This window comes from Pygocentrus nattereri, chromosome 27 (assembly GCF_015220715.1).
Source record: "Pygocentrus nattereri isolate fPygNat1 chromosome 27, fPygNat1.pri, whole genome shotgun sequence".
NCBI classification, from domain to species: domain Eukaryota; kingdom Metazoa; phylum Chordata; class Actinopteri; order Characiformes; family Serrasalmidae; genus Pygocentrus; species Pygocentrus nattereri.
This window is the reverse complement of record NC_051237.1, coordinates 20,918,066-20,938,879: the sequence shown is the minus strand read 5'-3', so window position 1 is coordinate 20,938,879 and position 20,814 is coordinate 20,918,066. Positions and strand designations below refer to the sequence as shown.

General features: G+C 41.0%; 1 protein-coding gene across 3 annotated transcripts in view; it reads right to left on the bottom strand.

The window, feature by feature from the left end:
* The window catches only part of gabbr1b (gamma-aminobutyric acid (GABA) B receptor, 1b), a 223,113-nt gene that overhangs the window by 141,724 nt on the left and 60,575 nt on the right, over positions 1-20,814 (bottom strand). For 2 of the 3 annotated variants that reach the window (XM_037535401.1, XM_037535402.1), the window contains exons 1-5: positions 19,948-20,023; positions 14,226-14,290; positions 13,545-13,683; positions 9,168-9,353; positions 7,374-7,391 (exon numbers count right to left, since the gene is read on the bottom strand). In XM_037535401.1, the coding sequence (XP_037391298.1) occupies positions 7,374-7,391; positions 9,168-9,353; positions 13,545-13,683; positions 14,226-14,290; positions 19,948-20,023 (484 nt within the window). Of the gene's footprint in view, positions 1-7,373; positions 7,392-9,167; positions 9,354-13,544; positions 13,684-14,225; positions 14,291-19,947; positions 20,032-20,814 lie in introns of those variants that run through there. The other variant, XM_037535400.1, reaches the window with a different exon arrangement.

Below are 20,814 nucleotides of genomic sequence, written 5' to 3'. Positions count from 1 at the left end.
TCTTTCTTTATCTCTCTTCCCTGCACTCTTTCTTTCTTGTTCTTTCTTTCTCTCCCTCTCTCCCATACACTCTTACTTTCTTTTTCCCATTCCTTGCCTCACCTCAATCTTTACCTCTCTCCCCTTCGCTGTTTCTTTCTTTCTTTCTTTCTTTCTCTTTCTTTCTTTCTTTCTTTCTTTCTCTCTCACTCCTTCCATCTTCCCTCAATCGTTCTCTCATTCTCTCTCCTTATTTCTTTCTCTCACATCCTTCCCTCTTCCCTTAATCATTCTTTATCTTTCTTTCTCTCTCCCTCTCTCCCTTCTACTCTCATTCTCTCTCTTTTTTCCTTTCTTTCTTTCTTTCTTTTTCTCTCTATCTTTCCCTCCCTCTCTTTATCACCATGGTTGAGTTCTAACTCGCATGTTCTCCTTTATTTGAGTAGCTTCCCCACAGATTATGTACAGATGTTGAAATTATTAACGAACCATCTGGAGGAGCTTAGTAGAGCTTAGAGCTAGGATTAGTACCAGGGATAAGTTTAAGGCCAGGGTGAAGGTTAGGTTTGGGTTTTGGGCTGAGGTTAGGTTTAGGATTAAAACTATGGATAGGTTTAGGGCCAGGGTGAAGGTTAGGTTTAGGCTTTGGGCTGAGTTTATGGTTAGGATTAATACCATGGATAGGTTTAGGGCCAGGGTGAAGGTTAGGTTTAGGCTTTGGGCTGAGGTTAGGGTTAGGATTTCTACAGCAACTACAAGCATCTACCAAATAAATGAAGTGTTGCCCTGTGTTTTGTGTGGATGGTTAAAATGTGTCTTTTGTGAAGAGTATCGTGACACGGCTCATAACCAGGCTGCTTCCGTGTGTTTGGTAATATCAGGTTTGATAGCACATTAACAGAGATTAATTAGCTTTGCTAGTGTTTTGAGGAGCAATACAAAAGATCTGAGTTGATCATTCGGTTATGAAAATAATCACTACATTTATATTTATTATTTTATATTTTCTCTCACTCTCTCCTCACTTCTGTTTTTATTAATTATTGAATTTAGAACTTTATCTTTGGGTTACAGAAAATAAAGATGTGATTTTTTTTTCTGTCTCATTCATATTTGCCCTTCTCTTCTCCCTGATATCCTTCGTCACTCTCTCCTAGTCGACCCCTCCTCGCTCTTACCCTCCCCACACACACACACACACACACACACCCCGCCTTGCTCGACCAACCACGGCCTTAATAATCATTGGCCGTGTTTAGACGTCACTGGCACATTCTGACACTGACACGGTCATTAATCAGCTCAGAAAACACAGGGAGGGAACTGAGGCATACGGTGCAGCACACGCACTAAAGCGCAGAATACAAGCATCTGCAGTGCATTCGCCTCGCCTGACAACCGACCCATGCTGTCAAGGTCACAAGCCTTCACGTTAGAGGGCCTACGTTAATTCGGTTGTTTATCTGCAGCAGCCATATGTGAAATAACCTCCACCTTCAATCCTGAGATACTGCTGCCTCCCAGCGTTACTGAAAGACGTCAGCTCCTCCAGCAACACATTCGGCTGCGACTTCTACTGTTAACAATCATCATATTCAAACTAACAACCCTCTGAAACTGGACGAATCATCGTCCATGGACTTCTACTGACACCTTCTGTTGTGATTGAGTAAGGCAGGGGTGTCCAGTCTTATCCACAAAGGGCCGGTGCGGCTCCAGGTTTTCAGTCCAGCAAAGCCGGAGATCACATGATCAGCAGTATGAAGACAGAACCTACACTAAACAAGTGGAGTCAGGGGAGCTTCAGCTCGTTTTGAGTGAAAACCTGCAGCCACACCGGCCCTTTGAGGATAAGATTGGACAATCCTGGATTAAGGCTCTCTGTGGATATGCATTTACTCAATACTGCCCTCAGTGGCAGAGCACTGCCACTGCATCCTAGACATCCTTGAATTTTAGCACCACCTTGTGTGTAAAGTGAAACAACACAGTCACAAGACAGTTTAGGAAGAGCCCAACCAGAGCCAGTGTACGAGGAGCCTGGCCACTTCCTATTTCCCCATTATACTGAAAACATGACTGTGCCTATGAGTGAGTCCTTAATGAATGGGAGTAAACGGAGCTAAATGGCTAAAAACTCAAAGTTAAAATATTTTCTAATCACTTCCCCAGAAATGTTCCTTTCATTTTAGAAAGTAGAAGAGTGTATTTCCCTAAAAAGCCATTAAAACTTACCTGCATGTTTTCTTTTTTCTACAGCACAACAGGTTTTGGGCAGCAGGACGCAGGCATTACTGCTACTGAGTGCTGATTGGTTGGGGAGTGGAGCAGTTCATTGGCTGTTCGTGCTCACAGATGTTATGAACGCACATGAGGCACCGTTTTAAACTCCTAGAGCTCGAGTTTAAAAGCTCTTAAAAATATGAAGCAGTGTTAAAATGTTTTACACTGTTCTGTGTTCAGGAAATAAATGCACACTTTTACATTAAAAAGGATAAACTACTTATAAACTGTGATTTCCAACCCTAACTGGAAACCAAACTGACTTACTGCTGGCCATACAAACCAAGCTCCTGCTCCGTTTGTACAGGGACTGAATGGCCCATAACAACGAGCCCCTCACCCTGTACTCCCGGAGCACTCCCCACAGGATCCCCCAAAGGACACAGTCGAATGCCTTCTCCAAATCCACAAAACACATGAGGACTGGTTGGGCAAACTCCCACGTGCCCTCCAGGACCCTGGTGAGGATAAAAATATCCATTCTTAATCCATAGGGCTTAATATGTCAGCCCACCGTTTGCAGCTAAAACAGCTTCAACTCTTCTGGGAAGGCTTTCCACAAGGGTTAGGAGTGTGTTTATGGGAATTTTTGACCGTTCTTCCAGAAGCGCATTTGTGAGGTCAGACACTGATGTTGGACGAGAAGGCCTGGCTTGCAGTCTCCACTCTAATTCATCCCAAAGGTGTTCTGTCAGGTTGAGGTCAGGACTGTGCAGGCCAGTCAAGTTGGTTGGGTGATGTAAAGATTGGATGCAGCCACTCAGCCATGTAAACCCATTCCATGAAGCTCTCTACACTGTTCTTGAGCTGATCTGAAGGCCACATGAAGTTTGGAGGTCTGCAGTGACAGACATCCGCTGACCACACTCTGTCATTTTATGTAGCTGACCACTTCGTGGCTGAGTTGCTGTCGTTCCCAATCGCTTTCACTTTGTTATAAAACCACTGACAGTTGACTGTGGAATATTTAGTAGTGAGGAAATTTCACAACTGGACTTGTTCCACAGGTGGCGTCCGATCACGGTACCACGCTGGAATTCACTGAGCTCCTGAGAGCGACCCATTCTTTCACTAATGTCTGTAGAAGCAGTCTGCAGGCCTAGGAGCTTGGCTTTATACACCTGTGGCCATGGAAGTGACTTGAACACCTGAATTCAATGATTTGGAGGGATGAGTGAATACTTTTGGAAATATGGTGTATTTAGCAGAAAATTCTACAGAAGCCTCAAAAACTACATATAATATCAGATTCACACTTTTAATACAGCTTATATTCTTTTCAGGAGACTCAGCTTCAGTTTCTGCAGGAACATTTTCCCACACCTTCAAAGATCAGTCTTAGAAGTCGGTTGTTTTTTCTGCTTCTCATAAAACGTTTAATCCCAATTTAGACCCATCAGTGCCTAAAAACATTTCTCCAGTTTTGACTTCCACCTTCTAGCACAAGTCCCATTTTCTCCATAGCTTTTAACCATTTTTTGAACTCCAGTTTGGAAACTGTTTTTCACTTATTTTCTTTTGACTTTCACTTTCCTTAGTTTTTTTCCCAATTTTACCATATTATAACTCCTCCTCCTATTTAATCTCATCAGAAATATTTCACGAGAAATAAGTAACTTAAATGTTTAAATGGTATTTAAATGCCATTCTGATTGGCTGGCAAGCTCATCTGCTCATTGGCTGAGTAAAGTGGTTCAACATCTCAAAAAAAAAGTGCTTTTCAAAAAAGCATGCTGGGCTAATAATAATTATTCAGAACTTCCATAGGCCCCCAATTATTCTGGAATCTCTCACAAGCATAAGTAATGATAACCAATCAGCACTCTACAGCAGTAATTCTAACCAATCAGCATTCAGTAGCAGTAATGCTAACCAATCAGCATTCAGTAGCAGTAATGCCAACCAATCAGCTCTCAGTAGCAGTAATGCCAACCAATCAGCTCTCAGTAGCAGTAATGCCAACCAATCAGCTCTCAGTAGCAGTAACGCTAACCAATCAGCTCTCAGTAGCAGTAATGCTAACCAATCAGCTCTCAGTAGCAGTAATGCCAACCAATCAGTTCTCAGTAGCAGTAACGCTAACCAATCAGCTCTCAGTAGCAGTAATGCTAACCAATCAGCTCTCAGTAGCAGTAATGCCAACCAATCAGCTCTCAGTAGCAGTAATGCTAACCAATCAGCACTCAGTAGCCATAATGCCAACCAATCAGCTCTCAGTAGCCAAAATGCCAACCAATCAGCTCTCAGTAGCAGTAATGCTAACCAATCAGCTCTCAGTAGCAGTAATGCTAACCAATCAGCTCTCAGTAGCAGTAATGCTAACCAATCAGCACTCTGTAGCCATAATGCCAACCAATCAGCTCTCAGCTCTCAGCTGCTGTTCTTTTTAGAAGAAAACAGTATTTTTGAGAAATTTCAGTCAGGTTTTAGGCAGAAACATAGCACTGAAACAGCGCTTTTGAGAATATTAAATGACCTCTTGATGAATGCAGATGCTGGGGAAGTCTCTGTTTTAGTTTTATTGGATATAAGTGCAGCCTTCGATACAGTTGATCATAATATTTTAATAGAGAGGTTGCATCAGTGAGTTGGAATATCTGGAACTGCATTAGATTGGTTCATTTCATATTTGACTAATAGAACCTTTAGGGTATCTAGTGGAAGAAAGTTATCTTCATGTGCTGATCTAACGTGTGGAGTTCCACAAGGTTCAATCCTTGGTCCTATACTATTTAACTTATATATGCTCCCCTTAGGTGACCTGATTCGTCGTTTTAATATCTCTTATCATTTTTACGCAGACGATACACAGCTTTATCTCTCTGTCAAAAGGAATGACTTCAGGAGATTAGAGAGTCTCACTGATTGTATTAAAGCAATTAAGGATTGGCTGAGCTGTAATTTCCTCAAATTAAATGATGGGAAAACAGAAGTATTGGTTCTGGGTTCTCAAAAGCTTGCTGATAACCTAAAGAAGGAACTTGGGTTATTGGCTTCACAGATAAACCCTTATGCCAGAAACCTCGGAGTCATTTTTGACTCAGATCTTAATTTCTCAATGCATATAACAAAGCTGGTGCGGGCCTGTTATTTTCAATTGAGAAATATTGCCAAAATCAAGAAAATGCTCTCCTTCCAGGACACAGAGAAGATCATTCATGCTTTTGTATCATCACGACTTGATTATTGCAATGCACTATTTACATGTCTTAGTCAAGGGGCAATGGCACGGCTGCAGCTGGTTCAGAATGCAGCTGCCCGGGTACTTACCGGGACTAAAAGAAGGGAGCATATTACCCCTGTACTGGCATCTCTGCATTGGTTGCCTGTTGTTTTTAGAATTCAGTTCAAAATTTTGGTTTTAACATACCAGGCGGTGCACGGTGATGGGCCAAAATATATTTCAGAATTATTATCACCGTATCCTAGTACCAGATCACTATGGTCATCTAGTCAGGGGCTCTTAGTGGTCCCTAGGACAAAACGGAATGAAAGGGAGATTGTGCTTTTTCTGTGTATGCCCCCAAGTTGTGGAATGCTCTGCCTTTGGATGTTAGACTAGCTGGATCAAAGGACATTTTTAAAGGAAGACTCAAAACGCATCTCTATTCATTAGCTTTTGAGGTTGGTCACAGGTGATGCTTTTGTTATTTATTGGATAGTGCTGCATTGTTTTTATGGTTTTATGTCAGTTTTATGTTGTTTATGAATGTAGCTGTACTGTTTTTATAGTTATATGTATCTGTTTTGTTTTATCATTCTATTTTTAGTACTTGTTGTTTGTGAAGCACTTTGTAGCTGTGCTTAGAAAAGTGCTATATAAATAAATGTTTTCTTACTTACTTACTTAGTAGCAGTAATGCTAACCAATCAGCGCTCAGTAGCAGTAATGCTAACCAATCAGCGCTCAGTAGCAGTAATGCTAACCAATCAACACTCAGTACCAGCTTTGTCAACCAATCAGTACTGCCCAACGCCTGTTTGCTGTAGAAAACCGGATAGAAATGGGTACATTTTCATAGATTTGTAATAGAATACAATCCTCTCCTCCCCAAAATTAAAGGCAGATTCCTGCACAAATGGCTAGAAACGTGTTTAATTTTTTGGTTACAGCCTTTTAGCTCCATTGACCCCATTCATTGATGACTGACTCACTTTCACCCTCTAGCCTTCTGCAGTGTCGTTTTAATATAATCGAGAGAAATGGTTAGTGGCCAGGCTCCCCGGCTATGGTTCTCCCTATTAGACATTTTTTATCTGTTCATATCCATTTGCTCAATACTGCTCACAGTTGCCAAAGCACCCTTACTGAACTCTGCATCTGCACCCCACACATGAATTTTAGCACCACCTTGTGCGTAAAGGGAAACTGACTGATTTGCACAACACTGCCTCCACTGGACGGAGGAATGAAAATGCTCTTTTGTGATGTTGTGCTGCCCCCTATAATCAGCAACCTAGTTTGAAGGAACGTTAGTACATTAAAATTCAACACTGCCCCCCTTTGTCAGAGAGGATTATCAGCAGGAGCTTTAGTTGCTTGATTTAATTTAATAATCTACTTACCATTCACTTTATTATTATGTCCACTGAGCTCCAATCACCTTACAGGCCACTATAGAGGTGGACAACTACAGACTGCAGTCCGGCTGTTTCTACACAATTTATCAGCCCCATTTGTGACCACTTCTGACCACAGGACTGGTGTGGTCCAGACATTATGTGGGTGGTGGTTCATTCTCAGCACAGCAGCAGCACTGACATGGTAGTGTGTGTGTGTGTGTGTGTGTGTGTGTTTCTGGTTTCTGGAGTGTATGAGACACAGTGGTGTTGCTGGGGCTCAGCAGTGTCATGGTTAAGGTGAGAATGGACCACTACCCAAAAATATTCAGACAAGAGTTTATGGTCAGAAGCTGACCACTGATGATTGACTAGAGGATGATTAGCACTAACTGCATGTAAATATATGAGCTATAGTCTGTCAATGAATCTACAAGAGAAGAGTTTCCAATAAACTGGCCAGTAAGAGTGAGCATGCACGTGTAACTGCACGCAGCAGCCTGGCTGTTAGCAAAAGACAGAGCAAAGACTGGAAAAGGCTTTATTCTTACCTGTATGATGTCTGTCATCTGCATTTGAAAAGAGAGAAAGAAATAACAAGTTAGTCATACAGTTGAAACAGACACATATGCGTACACACACACACACACACACACACACACACACACACACACACACACACACACACACACACACACACAGAGGATATCATTCATGTCAATGTCGCTACTGCTATTGAATAATATTACAACCCCTATGTATTGTACATATATGTACATATCACTGCTGTCAGAACAAAACCTTGCATCTCCAAAATGATAACTTTGGGGAAATAAAAAAAAACATGCTTTACTTTTAATGTAAGTCAATGGAACCAGACAACCCCCCCCCACGCCCAAGTCATTTTGGGCCATTTGTTTTGATCCATTCATCATAAGATTTACACACAATTAAAAGGGCAGTACAGGTGCTTCCAAACCATGTCATAAACTGAAAACTGACAAACAATGGAGAGACGAGGTTTTATTCCGACAGCAGCGATATGTAACTACATGTAATAACATTTTTCTAAGATTAATCCTAAACCCAACCCTAATTTTGACCTCAGTAATCTACAGAGTTCTACTCTTTCAGTTTTAAAGGGGAACTTCACGGATTTTCCAAAATCTCTGCATAACTAAACAGAACTAAGTATTTCTGAATGGTTTGATGTAAAATGCTCCATTCTAGAGAAACTCAGTAAGGCGGTGACAGGAGCCGCACCTCTCAGGAGTTTAACACCTCTACAAGCTCCTTCACCGAACATTATTACATGAAATGGGTAGAAAGTCTCTGCCTGATTGGATTAGATTACATTACATTACATTACATTAGATTAAACTTTGTCATTGGGCAAATACAGCCAGTGACATACAGCTAGCATCCAACCAGATTCCAACCACATTTACATATAAAGAGCAAGAAAATAATCAAGTAACTGAGAATTGACAGTTACAGTATGTACAATTAGGGATGGTATAGGAAGAAAATAGAACTTTGCATATACAAATATAATATACATACTGTATATACAGAGTGAGTGGGGAGAATGCAAATGTAGGTAGTATATACTGTCAGAGCAGCACATGTAATATGATAAGTATGCAGAGTAAGAAAATGTAGAGTAACTGTCTTTGCAAATATAAATAGTGCAGTAATCAACCATACGAATGTGAATAGTGTAATAATACTAGGACATAAAGTACAATAAAAGTGCAGTGATAGCGAAGATGCATTTAAGGTAGCGGTGTGGAGTTCAGCAGGGTCACAGTCTCAGGGAAGAAGCTCTCCGGAGGCTCCTGTAACACCTGCCTTAAACTTGTGATGGTAAGTGCCTGAGATTGATGTTTGAGACATCAATAGTTTAGAGGGTTTTTAAAGGGGTGAAGTATATGCAGGGTGCCGTGAGGCAAAATAGCCCCGAAAGAACACCTATTTTTTTTATACATACCACTACTGTGTCATTATCAACATCACATACTGTACATGAACTCAGAAGACACATGTAGGTTCACTAGATGTTTTGGACAGTTAATAAACTGGGTACATTCTGCACCCCCTGGCTCCTCTCACCACCACTGTAAAAAAAAAAATCAGTCACTATTTTTCTCTACAGTGAACCATTTCACATCACACCATTCCGAATGACTGTGGAAAATTGGTGGATTTCCCCTTTCAAAAATTCTGAGGCTTGAGTTAAATGCACTTTACAAAATCAGGGCCATTTCTGGTGAGTCACGACATTGAAAAATCACATTTTTGTGCTGAAAATAAAAACTAACACATGCACACATAGACTCACTCACAGCGGCAGGTGGGTTTGGGAGAGTCCCATTTGCCCAGCTTGGTGCACTGGGTGCTATTTCTGCCCTCCAGGATGAAGCCGGTCAGACAGCTGTAATGCAGCACTGTCCCTTCAACCGCTGGCCCTGGAGGAGACACCACCACTCGGCCGTTCTCTAAAGACGTCTGCACCTTCGGACAGGGCAACACTGACACAGACACACAAAGAGAAAGCAGGTCAGGAGGAATGGACACTGTGCGGTCACGCATAAAAAAAAAAATACATCTTACATGTAATACATCTAAAGGAGCAGGTGGTTGAATCCTTTTTGACATACAGTCGTATAAATTTTATTTTCAAAGTGAAAATAAGCTACGACATCCTCTACAGAGAACACACTTAAATATGGGATTTTGTCTAATAAAGTTAGGGCACAATTTCTACTTATTTTCTGAGTTTAACATATTGGGAAAACATAAATATAAAATGAGCCTCACCTTTTGAACAGGCCACAATTTATGTTTTGTTCTATTCCACTATGTGGAATTCAGCAAATAAATTGCAACTGCGCATTTAAAATTGGAGAAGTGTGCTCTCTGTAGAGGATGTGTTCACTTATTTTCACTTAGAAAATCACCAAAAAGTCATTTGACCAGGGGCGTCCGAACGTTTACACAAGATTTGCTGTCAAACACCATTCAGATACCAAATCATCCAACATTCAGATGCTTTAGATGCTTAGAGATTTGGGTGTAAACCCATTTCACCACTTAGCCCTACCCCTTTGTTTTGCACGTTCATGTCTAGGGGGTAGGGTGTCCCAATTGCTGTTGAGATAGAGGGACAGGGTGAAGTGTTAGAACAACATGGCCCTCCAAATGGAGGTGTTTCAGAGACTCACTCCAAAGGAGCGTCATGAGGAAAAAAGAAAAAAAACAGCAGGACGGCTGCGCAAGAGACCAAAGAAACCCACAAATGTAAGAATTTTCTCATGATAAATGTATGATAAACATTGTATTGTCTTCGTTTATTGTTGTTTCAGTGTGTTATGGTCCTCTTCTTCATAACAAGCATACATAATCACGGGCAGTATGCTGATGTCTCGGTAGCTAGCTAGCTAAATTTCCTGTTCCACCGTAAATGGTGCATCAGTTACATTCTGGCGCCTCAGGTGTCATAACTGCTACAATTTAAGGTGGAACTGAAAAATCTGAACAAGAAGCTGGTGAATAGCTGATTTCAGCTTCATATCACTGAAGAATTAGGGTGGGCTATAATGAATAATTGTCATATCCCCCGTCTTTGAAGGCATATGTTGCCCTAAATGTAACTAAAGCCCAGCAGTGAGGAGCTGAACTTTACCCTCCTCTTCTGTCACTGCAGACCGGCAGGGTCACCCACAAAGCAGCACTAGTAGCCTGTTAATGAAGTAACTAAAAGAGGACTGTCCAATTCATAGAGAACATTTCAACCACTGCTCTTCGTAACTCAGTTCCAAGGGGCAAGGTGACCCTCAAAAACAAGGGGTAGGGGCAAAAAAAAAAAAAAAAAAGGGATTTGGCCTTAATCTCAAAACCTCAAAAAATTTTAATTACAGCATGATAAAAGTTATTCCTCATACTGTCCACTACTATTGTCTTGATCCTTATGGACATACTGTCTGCGTGGTAAGAGTGCAGTGCTGAAATGTGTCCTTCAAATCACCTTTAAAAAAAAATTTTTTTTTTTTAATTGCCATTTTTTGGTCAGAATAAGGCAGATAGTGTAGCGGGTGTGAACAGTGTAAATGGGTGGCACTCCTCTACTTTCACAGGGAATCTCACTGACACCAAGTGTGATCTCACTCAAAAGTGTGAAAAGTAGTGTCGTTAACCTCAGTGCTCTGTGTTTTAACAGGCCCATAAAGCATACAGTGCTGTGAAAAACCCACGTTCTCATCAGCCTGTGGTGTTTTTAAGTCTTTAATATTTTACTCACTCTCTGAACACTTACATACCCTTACTATGCAATGCAAAACTCAGATTCAAACAGAAGCTGCACTTAATGATGGACATTCTGTACACATGAAACATATCTTATGCTTTACAATCATGTTTTAAATGCTTCAAATGGCAAGCTGTACTTTTATGTACAATATGGCAAAAATATATATAAATATAATATAAATATATCATGATAATTTCACAATATTTCGTTTTTCTGTGTTTTTTTTATACCTGAAACCGTTAAAATAGCCTCATATTGTCATGCTTAGCTCCTCCCACTCCTCCATGTGCTTGTGTTGTGTTTACTTCCCAGTTCTGTCCATGTGCTTTTGTTTTGGTTTTCAATCCAGCCCTCTTGTTTTGTGACTCCACCCCTGATTGTCTCCACCTGTGTTTCCACCTGTCCCTCGTTTACCCTCATGTATTTAAGCCCTGTGTTTGGCTTTTGTTTGATGTTTGTTTGATGTATGGATTGTGCTGACTGTATTGTTTGAGATGATTCATGTTTGATGTTTGAACTGTTTGTAAGCCTGTATAGTTTTTATATAGCGTCATGTTTAAAATACATGATCAAAAACTGTGAATTACTTATTTAACGTTTCTCAGTCGGCACTGCACTAAATCTAGTTAAACAGGACTAATGTGGTCAGTGTTCTTCATGTACGATACTCACTGTGTGCACGGAAATGTGACTTGTGGCATAATTTACCACGATGATGATAAATATTAGCACGTTGCCCACCCCTATCAATCAATCAATCAATCAACCAAACAACCTTTATTTAACCTCGGAGAATATCAAGAGTGACCCTCGTTTACAATGTTTCTGGGTTGATACAGGAAAAAGGGATTGATATGTGTAAGAACATATCATCAGGTAAGTATACAGTAAAACAGTATAAAATATAAAGGGTAATTAAAGAGTAACTTCAATGTAAAAGTTAATAATATCAAAATAAGGTAAATAAAACAAGAGAAGGATAAGATCGAAAAAGGAAACTAAAATTACTTAAAATGAGTGAAGTAATACATAAATAATTATAATAAAAACAAGAATAAGAATATAAATACATTCATACATAGATATATACAATAAAAATATTCTATCATAGCTCAAAATGTGAGTAAGAATAATGTCAGAAACTATAAAAGCAGAAGCATCTTGGATTGCTTAACAACTTAACACAGTCTGAAGGCTTGCAGCTTACATGATGCTAACTGGCAGGGTATAAACTTCCATTGCTCGTTAGCTACATTAGCCTGAGAGCTACAGCACAAAACAAGAGTGAAGTTGGTGAAGTTGTGACACTAAACACAGTCGTGGGGGCAGTCGTGGGCTGGTGGTTAGGGAACCAGCCCTGTGACCGGAAGGTCGCCGGTTTGATCCCCTTGGCTGACAGTCAAAACCCCCAATTGCTCCCCAGGAGCCAAGGTAGGGCTGCCCACTGCTCCTAGTGTGTGTGTTCACTACTGTGCATGAATGTGGGTGTGTTACTGCATGGACGGGTTAAATGCAGAGGTCTAATTTCACAGTGTGCAAACACAGAGACAAATGGTTGTTAATTCTAACTCTAAACATGTCTCTACTGATCAAATACAAAAATGCCCCAGGTCAAGTCTGCCCAACAAGAGGAAAGGTCAGGTAAAGTGGACTGTCACTTCTGGCTAAAGTTATCTGGTGCACTGTAAAATCTTGTTTAATGAAATATCTCTGGAATTATCCAATTTCCCATTTAAAGTTGACACTCCACTCTAGCAAAACAAAAGTTCTGTCAGTCATGGGTCAAAATTGCCTATGAAGAAAATACAAATACACTTTCAGTACACAGCAATACTGAAATCTGCATCTTACACAATTGAGCAGTCATATATATATATATATATATATATATATATATATATATATATATATATATATATATATATATATATATATATATATATATATATATATATATAATACAAATATAACTGAAAAGCTGTACACATATCAAGCAAAAAGCTTAATTCATTTTAAAGGATCGAGCCAGCCAGCAGAAGGTCATGGGTTCCAATTCCAGGACTGACCAGGCATTTCAAGTTTTACCCTTGGGCACCCTTCATTGCTCCGAGACTGGGCATAGTTAGGCAGCAAAGTAACTAGTTTTCATTGTAAGATCATTAAAATAAAACACTAATAGAATGAAGAGTGTAAAGGTCATTTATAATAAGTAGAATTTCCTTAAATGCACCATTAATCTCTTGACACAGTCCATAAATCTCTGAATGGGACTGTAAAAGGAAGATGAGAGAGAGAGAGAGAGAGAGAGAGAGAGAGAGAGAGAGAGAGAGAGAGAGAGAGAGAGAGAGAGAGAGAGAGAGAGAGAGAGGGAGTGAGGGAGAGCAGTACAGAGATAGAAACAGACAGAACTTACAGCACTTGCTGCGGTGGCTGAGGTCAGTCCAGGTGCCGTTGGGCAGACACTTCCTGACCTTTGGTCCCACAATGACCCTGTTTCCTCTGCAGATGTATTCAATCTCATAATCCACTGGTAGAACCTGCACACTGCGGATCTACAGGGAGAAATAACAGAGAAAGAGTTTTTATGAATGATCTGTATAACTTATACAATATACATTAAAGTCCAGATGTCCACTGCTAACTCCTATAACTCAGTTTGTACTGTTTTCCATGTAGTTAATGAATAATAAGCCATATTATGTAATAACAATTTAATAATATTCTTATAGTACTATTATAAATTTGTTGTTATTAATAAAATAATACAATGTAATTATGAATTTAAAGCATTATGTATTACAAACTACATACCAAATGGTATCCAATATCCCAAGCATCTGAGTATTTTTATATTTCATTATATTATTTCATTCTCAACACTACAGGTTTGTCAGTCATTTTAGAATCATTTACAGCCATGTTCAACAATTTGAACACATCTAACATTTCTAACAGCTTCCTACTAATTATCTGAAGGCCATGAGGAGCAGTAGCATTACACTGGACTGCTAAACACTTGATTACACACTGCTGAACTCCAAACTACTGAATGGTGATTCCAACTTTAACAACTGTAGTTTATTTCAAACAGTACCTGTTCTTGCGTCAGTCCTCTGTATCTAATCCCTCCATCTCTCGGTGGGCGAATGATAGCACAGCCTGAGAGAAAACACACAGTAGATAGTATAATGACGAATTAGAGCAGCCGCTGGCCAGTCTGTCCACTTAATTCTGAGTCCTCCTCCACCCTTTGTATCTACATCATATATATGGGTCCTCAATTATAGACTGCAGTCCATCTGTTTCTCTGCATACTATGTCATCCCTTTTACCCTGTTCTTCAATGGTCAGGACCCCCACAGGACCACCACAGAGCAGGTACTATTTGGGTGGTGGATCATTCTCAGCACTGCAGTAACACTAACATGTTGGTGATCTGTTAGTGTGTGTTGTGCTGATACAAGTGGATCAGACACAGCAGTGCTGCTGGAGTGTCCACTCACTGTCCACTCACTGTCTGCTCTATTAGACACTCCTACCTTGTCAATCCACCTTGTAGATGTAAAGTCAGAGACAACAGTTCATCTGTTGCAGCCCAGTTTGTACTGGTCACACTCTAGTCCTTCATCAGTGGTCACAGGCCGCTGCCCGCAAGGCACTATTGGCTGGATGTTTCTGGCTGGTGGACAATTCTTAGTCCAGCAGCAGCACTGAGGTGTTTAAAAACTCCAGCAGCACTGCTGTGTCTGATCCACCCACACCAGTGCAACACACACTAACATGGCACCACCAGGTCGGTGTCACTGCAGTGCTGAGAATGACCCACCAACCAAATAATACCTGCTCTGTGGTGGTCCTGACCATTGAAGAAGAGGGTACAATAGGGCTAAAGTATGCAAAGAAACATGAACTACAGTCTGTAACTGTAAAAGAAAGTAGCACAAAGATTATTCTTAAATGGTAGAGTGGGCCTCACAGTGATTACTCTCTCTACCAGTTAAGATTATCTTAACACCACAATGATTTTACCAAACTGGGCCCTCATCAGTCCTGTTTTAGCCTACTTAACTGATTTATCACAGATTTATCACAAGTTTCTCATAGCGGATTACTTCTGGTCAGGCATTTAAACATAGGCTACTGTCTTATTCCTTTCAAACAACTAACTGTACAGGTAAGCGGAGTCATACCAACAGCTGCCACAGTCAATAGATTTCTTCATCGGTTACAGTCATTTATCGGTGCCCACAAGTATGTGTATGGCCATAGCCTGTGCTTGTCTTTTTATTCTTTTTGGGAAAACATGGCATATAAGCTAAAATGCTATCTGAATTAATTGTAATGTCATCAAAAGAAGAAATACAGGGGAGGCCATGATTCTGCTCCAAAGAGTGCACTTCATTGAACACACCAGCGGAACAGGCACATACAGAACCCCGAACACAAGGGGGAGGTCACCACTAGCCACACACTTCATCCTAACGGTGACCCTGACAGCCCCTGACACTGAACTACACAAGTAACACATACTCAAGTTAAACTAACAATAACCAACATAAAACAACACAAACAGTCCATTGTTAGGAAGGCTCACGCATACCACGAGCCTTTGCATGTAACCATCACACCATCAGAGTCTCTCAGTGCTAACGGCAGCCAGTAGCAGGAGGCTAAATAGCCCCCTTCACAGGTCAGATCTTATTGAGCCAGGTCCTTGGGTGTGCACTGTCCTGCTAGAACAGATACCATGAGGCACTTGCTGCTCGGCAGCAAGCACATCTAGTCCAGGGCCACGGCCCTGCTGCCATGGCTCCTCTGGCATATTGGAGAGCTCCCCACAGCGTACCACATCATATACTGCACAGCTAGGGGTGGAGGTAACAAAAACAGTGTTCACCCGGCCATTCCACTCTCATTGCCAACCAACGCGCCAACAGTGCTGTCCGGGGCGTCCCTAGGGCTCAATTGCTGGTGACTGGTGATAAGCCCTGAACATGCTGGTCACAGTAGAGATTTCAACGAGCTCATGTTGGTGAGCATGATGAGCTGTCTATAGTCCACACCGCACTTGACCCACTGCCCACGGCCTCCGCTGAGCCTCCTTGGACAGCATCTGTCTACCCACTGACCCAGGCCCGTGGCGCTACCAGGAGCGATATTCTCTCCCTTGCAGTGTGGACTCACCAACTGCTCTGCTGCTCACTGCAGTGCTCCCATGCTGAAGCCTTAGATGGTTTCACTTTTGTTTCACTTGCACCAGCCTCTCACCATCATGCCTCACAGCCTCAACTTCGGCACCAAAGTTTCTTGTGCCAGCCTCAGGCCACAGGGGGAGCATGTCCCACTTCTGACACCAGTGTAGCATTAGCAAAAGAAGAAATACAGGGAGGCTATGATTCTGCTGTGAGGAGTGCTTTTTATTGAACACACCAGCAGAAAAGGCATATACAGAACACCGAACTTGAGGGGGAGGTCACCGCTAGCCACACATCCAAAACCCACAGTCCCTAACACTTAAAAAGTAACAGGATGCTACATTATCATTACACAAAACTATATCAGCCAAAGTACTGGTGCATGAGAGCTCAGTGTGGATTACTGCTGCAGTTATTGCAAAGCAAACCTCTTCCTTTATAAAAGTATGAGCGCTTTGCATGTCACTAAAATAGTATACTAATAATTTAGTTTTCCACAGCAAAGGTGCACAGAGAGTCAAAGGCTAGTACCAGAGAATCACAGGGGACAGCAAATGTTTGCCTGCTAAATATTTGTAATAACCTCACACTAGATAAGTGTTTGAATATATAAAGTTCACATTAAATCTTCTCAACACTGATTTCAATGTGCAGTTTGTCCAAGGATGTAATATATTACCTCCAAGCTGGCTCCTAGCAGCACTTAGCTACCTTTAGGCCTTTGCTATGAGACGAAAGTATGCTCACAGTAATTAATAGCTAGCATTTACTTTGACTCCACTGAAATCATTTGCAAATGTTAGCTAGCATTTAGGCAGTTTACTGAACTCATGTAATTCACGGAGAATGATTAAATGACCACAAATTGCTAGCTAACTGCTGAAAATATGTATCTTGTATATTTCATGGGGATACTTTGTGTGGCAAAAAACTGAAGTGCATCTGGCACACTACACTACACTCTAGACAAATTGAGGGCCTGTAGAAACTTCCATTAACCTTTTTTGACCACTGGAATGTCCTTCAAAATGGTGGTGGAAATCCCCCTGAGAGAAAGTGAGGAGGAGATTTGTGGGAGTGACTTTCTTTTCTGGAATCAGAGCTCAGAGTGGCTGTCTGTTTAAAAAAACGGGCTAAAAGCAAGGACTGTAGTGCAGCAATGGGCCAGCAGGTGGAGCACTTTCCCTTTTGAACTCAACGACAGACAAGCACATAGCCACTAGAGCAATGGTGACAGCCATCAGAGGAGCCAGTGGCTTTTACAAAAGCCATTCAGCCAAATGGGTAAAGACTGCTATACCCGCAGCACTGCATCCCCGCTGCTGTAATTGAATGAAAAGGCAGTATTTCATTCCCTCTAGTTCATAGGAATGCCCCACACAGCTAAAACCAAATAGCACAATGGGAAAATGAGTTTCAAGCGGCAGGGCCGTACATAATAACGGTGTATGAATGGCTGCTGAAATATCTTGTTCTTTTCGCATGCATATACATTTGATTCCAGTAATGGACTTCCAGTCCAGCGTAAATGTCGGCTCTCCCCCGAGGCCTCTCAGGTTTCTTTCAGAGTGAGGGAGTAGGCCTGCTTTAGTCTGTTATTATAGCCTAGTTCACCTTCAGTGTCACCAGCTAATTACAGTAATCATCAAATCCGGCAACAGGGGCCAGTAGAGGCCAGCTAGAGGGTGTAGGTGTGTGTGTGTGTGATGTTTCAGTGTGTTGTTTTAGTGTATGATGTATGAACATCCAAATGAAAAAAGTACATGCACCAACATCATTTTGCCTTTGTAATTGCATTTAAGAATTACTCTGCTGATGTAATATATTGTAATATATCATCTCAAGACAAACCTTGTCATTTCATGGCGAACAGCCAAAAAGTCCAAAATTACTTTGAATTATAAAATCTGTTTACATTAACCTCCATTAAAAGTTAAGAATGCTTATCCCCTCTCCTGAAAAGTTAGGATTTTAGAGATGACGTTTGTTTCAAGTAGTCTTATTCAACAGTCCTACTCAATGCTATGGAAAATGCATAAATGTTCTATTCAGTAGTCTTCTTTAGTAGTCCTATTTTGTCATCATATACAGTAGTCCTATACAGCAGTCTTATTCAGTAGTCCTAGTCAGCAGCCTTACTCAGCAGTCTTAAGTAGTCTTATTCCATACTCCTGTTCAGTAGTCCTATTCAGTAGTCCCAGTCAGTGCTACATAAAAGGCAGAAATGTAGTCCTGGTTAGTTTATCCTGTTCAGTAGTCCTACAGATTTGTTCTATTCAATATTGCTACTCAGTGCTATGTAAAACACATAAATATAGGTCTATTCAGTACTCTTATTCAGGGATCCTATTTTGTGGACATATGCAATGATCCTATACAGCAGTCTTATTCAACAGTGTTATTCAGCAGCCTTACTCAGTAGTCTTATTAAGCAGTCTTATTCAGTAGTCCTGTTCAGTAGTCCTATTTAGTAGTCCTATTCAGTAGTCCAACTCAGTGCTACGTAAAAGACAAAAATACAATTCTATTCATTGCTCCTATTTTGTGGTCCTATAGAGTAGTCCCATTCAGTAGTCTTGTTCAGTAGTCCTACACAGCACTCCTATTCATTTAGTAATCCTTTTCCTTAGTCTTATTCAGTGCTATGTACAAGGCATAAATGTACTGTTATTCAGTAGACCTGTTCAGTAGTCTTGTTTAGAAGACCTATTCAGTAGCCCTGTTGAGCACTATGTACAAGGCATATATGTAGTACTATTCAAGAGACCTGTTCAGTAGTTCTCTTCAGAAGTCCTATGTAGTACTATGAACAAGGCATAAATGTAGTACTATTCAGTAGATGTGTTCAGCAGTCTTGTTCAGAAGACCTATTCAGTAGTCCTGTTTAGTACTAGGTACAAGGCATAAATGCAGTACAATTCCATAGATCTGTTCAGTAGTCCTACTCAGAAGACCTATTTAGTAGTCCTATTCAGTGCTATGCAAAACACATACACTAATCAACAACAGATGTGGGTAATATAAACACCAACGCTGTAGAAAATCAAGTGTAGTGACTGTTATGGACAATAACTTTATCAAAGGGGATAGATTTGCACTGATATGATGTATAAGCCCTGAGCACTTTACTGTTCAACAGGCCATGAAACACAGTAAAGGCCAAATGAATCACATAGTCAATGATGCATTTGGTTATTACAGCTTTCAGGTGCCTAATACTGTTGATATTGTGTTTCATTAGCTGCTCCAATTGGGCTAAAGCAGTCTAGCCAGGCCTGCAATGTCTGAGATAGGAAGCAACCAATTAGACAGAAGATGAGGGGACGTGATCGAAATTTCATTTGCAGATACAGACCGATTCCAGAGGTGAATAACAGCCCAGACATAAACGGAATATAAACACAGCAGCTTCGCAAACACAACACACACCTCCACACTCACTCACACACACTCAGATGAGAACTTCCTCAAAAAAACCATATATTTACATTTTAACACGTGAATACACAGAACGATTTACCAAACGGCAGAAAAGCACTCAAAAAAAAGGCACATGAAGACATGCACAGCAGACAGAAAGCTGAAAAACACAAACACTATCACGCACGCTTTTCACGTTACCTGCGGTTGTGTTGTGTGCAGCCTCAGTGAGGGAGTCAAACACGACGAGAATCAAAAGAACAAAAAACACTGCCATTTCTCCACCTGCACACAGAGAGAGAGAGAGAGAGAGAGAGAGAGAGAGAGAGAGAGAGAGAGAGAGAGATGGTTAGAATAAGACAGAAAGTGGGGTGTGTGAAAGAAAAAGTATAGACTGAACAAAAGGGGAGAATGAAAGGGAAAGCAGGAGAATAAGAGAGTAGAGGGGACGACAGGGGAGAGAAAAAGAAAGAGAGGCTGAGTTAATGAGTGTAGAGAGAGAGCAAGTGAAAGAAGTGGGAGTAGAGAACAGGAAAAAGAGGAGAGGATGAATGACAAGATGATAAGAGAAATAGGTTTGAATAGGTAGAGGTACAATGAAAGAGCAAACACAGAGAAAAAAAGGAGAGAGAGTGAAGAAGAGAGTACAGAGGGAGAGAAAAAGGAGAGTGAGTGAAGAAGAGAGTACAGAGAGAAAGAGGAGAGAGTGAAGAAGAGAGTACAGAGAAAGGAGAGAGTGAACAAGAGAGTGCAGAGAGAGAAAGACAAGAGAGAGTGAACAAGAGGGTACAGTGGGAGCGAAAGAGGAGAGAGTGAACAAGAGAGTACACATGGAGAGAAAGAGGAGAGAGTGAACAGGAGAGTGCAGAAAGAGAAAGAGGAGAGAGAGTGAACAAGAGAGTACAGAAAGAGAAAGAGGAGAGAGAGTGAACAAGACAGTACAGAGAGAAAGAGGAGAGAGTGAACAAGAGAGTAAAGATGAAGAGAAAGAGGAGAGAGAGTGAACAAGAGAGTACAGATGGAGAGAAAGAGGAGAGAGTGAACAGGAGAGTGCAGAAAGAGAAAGAG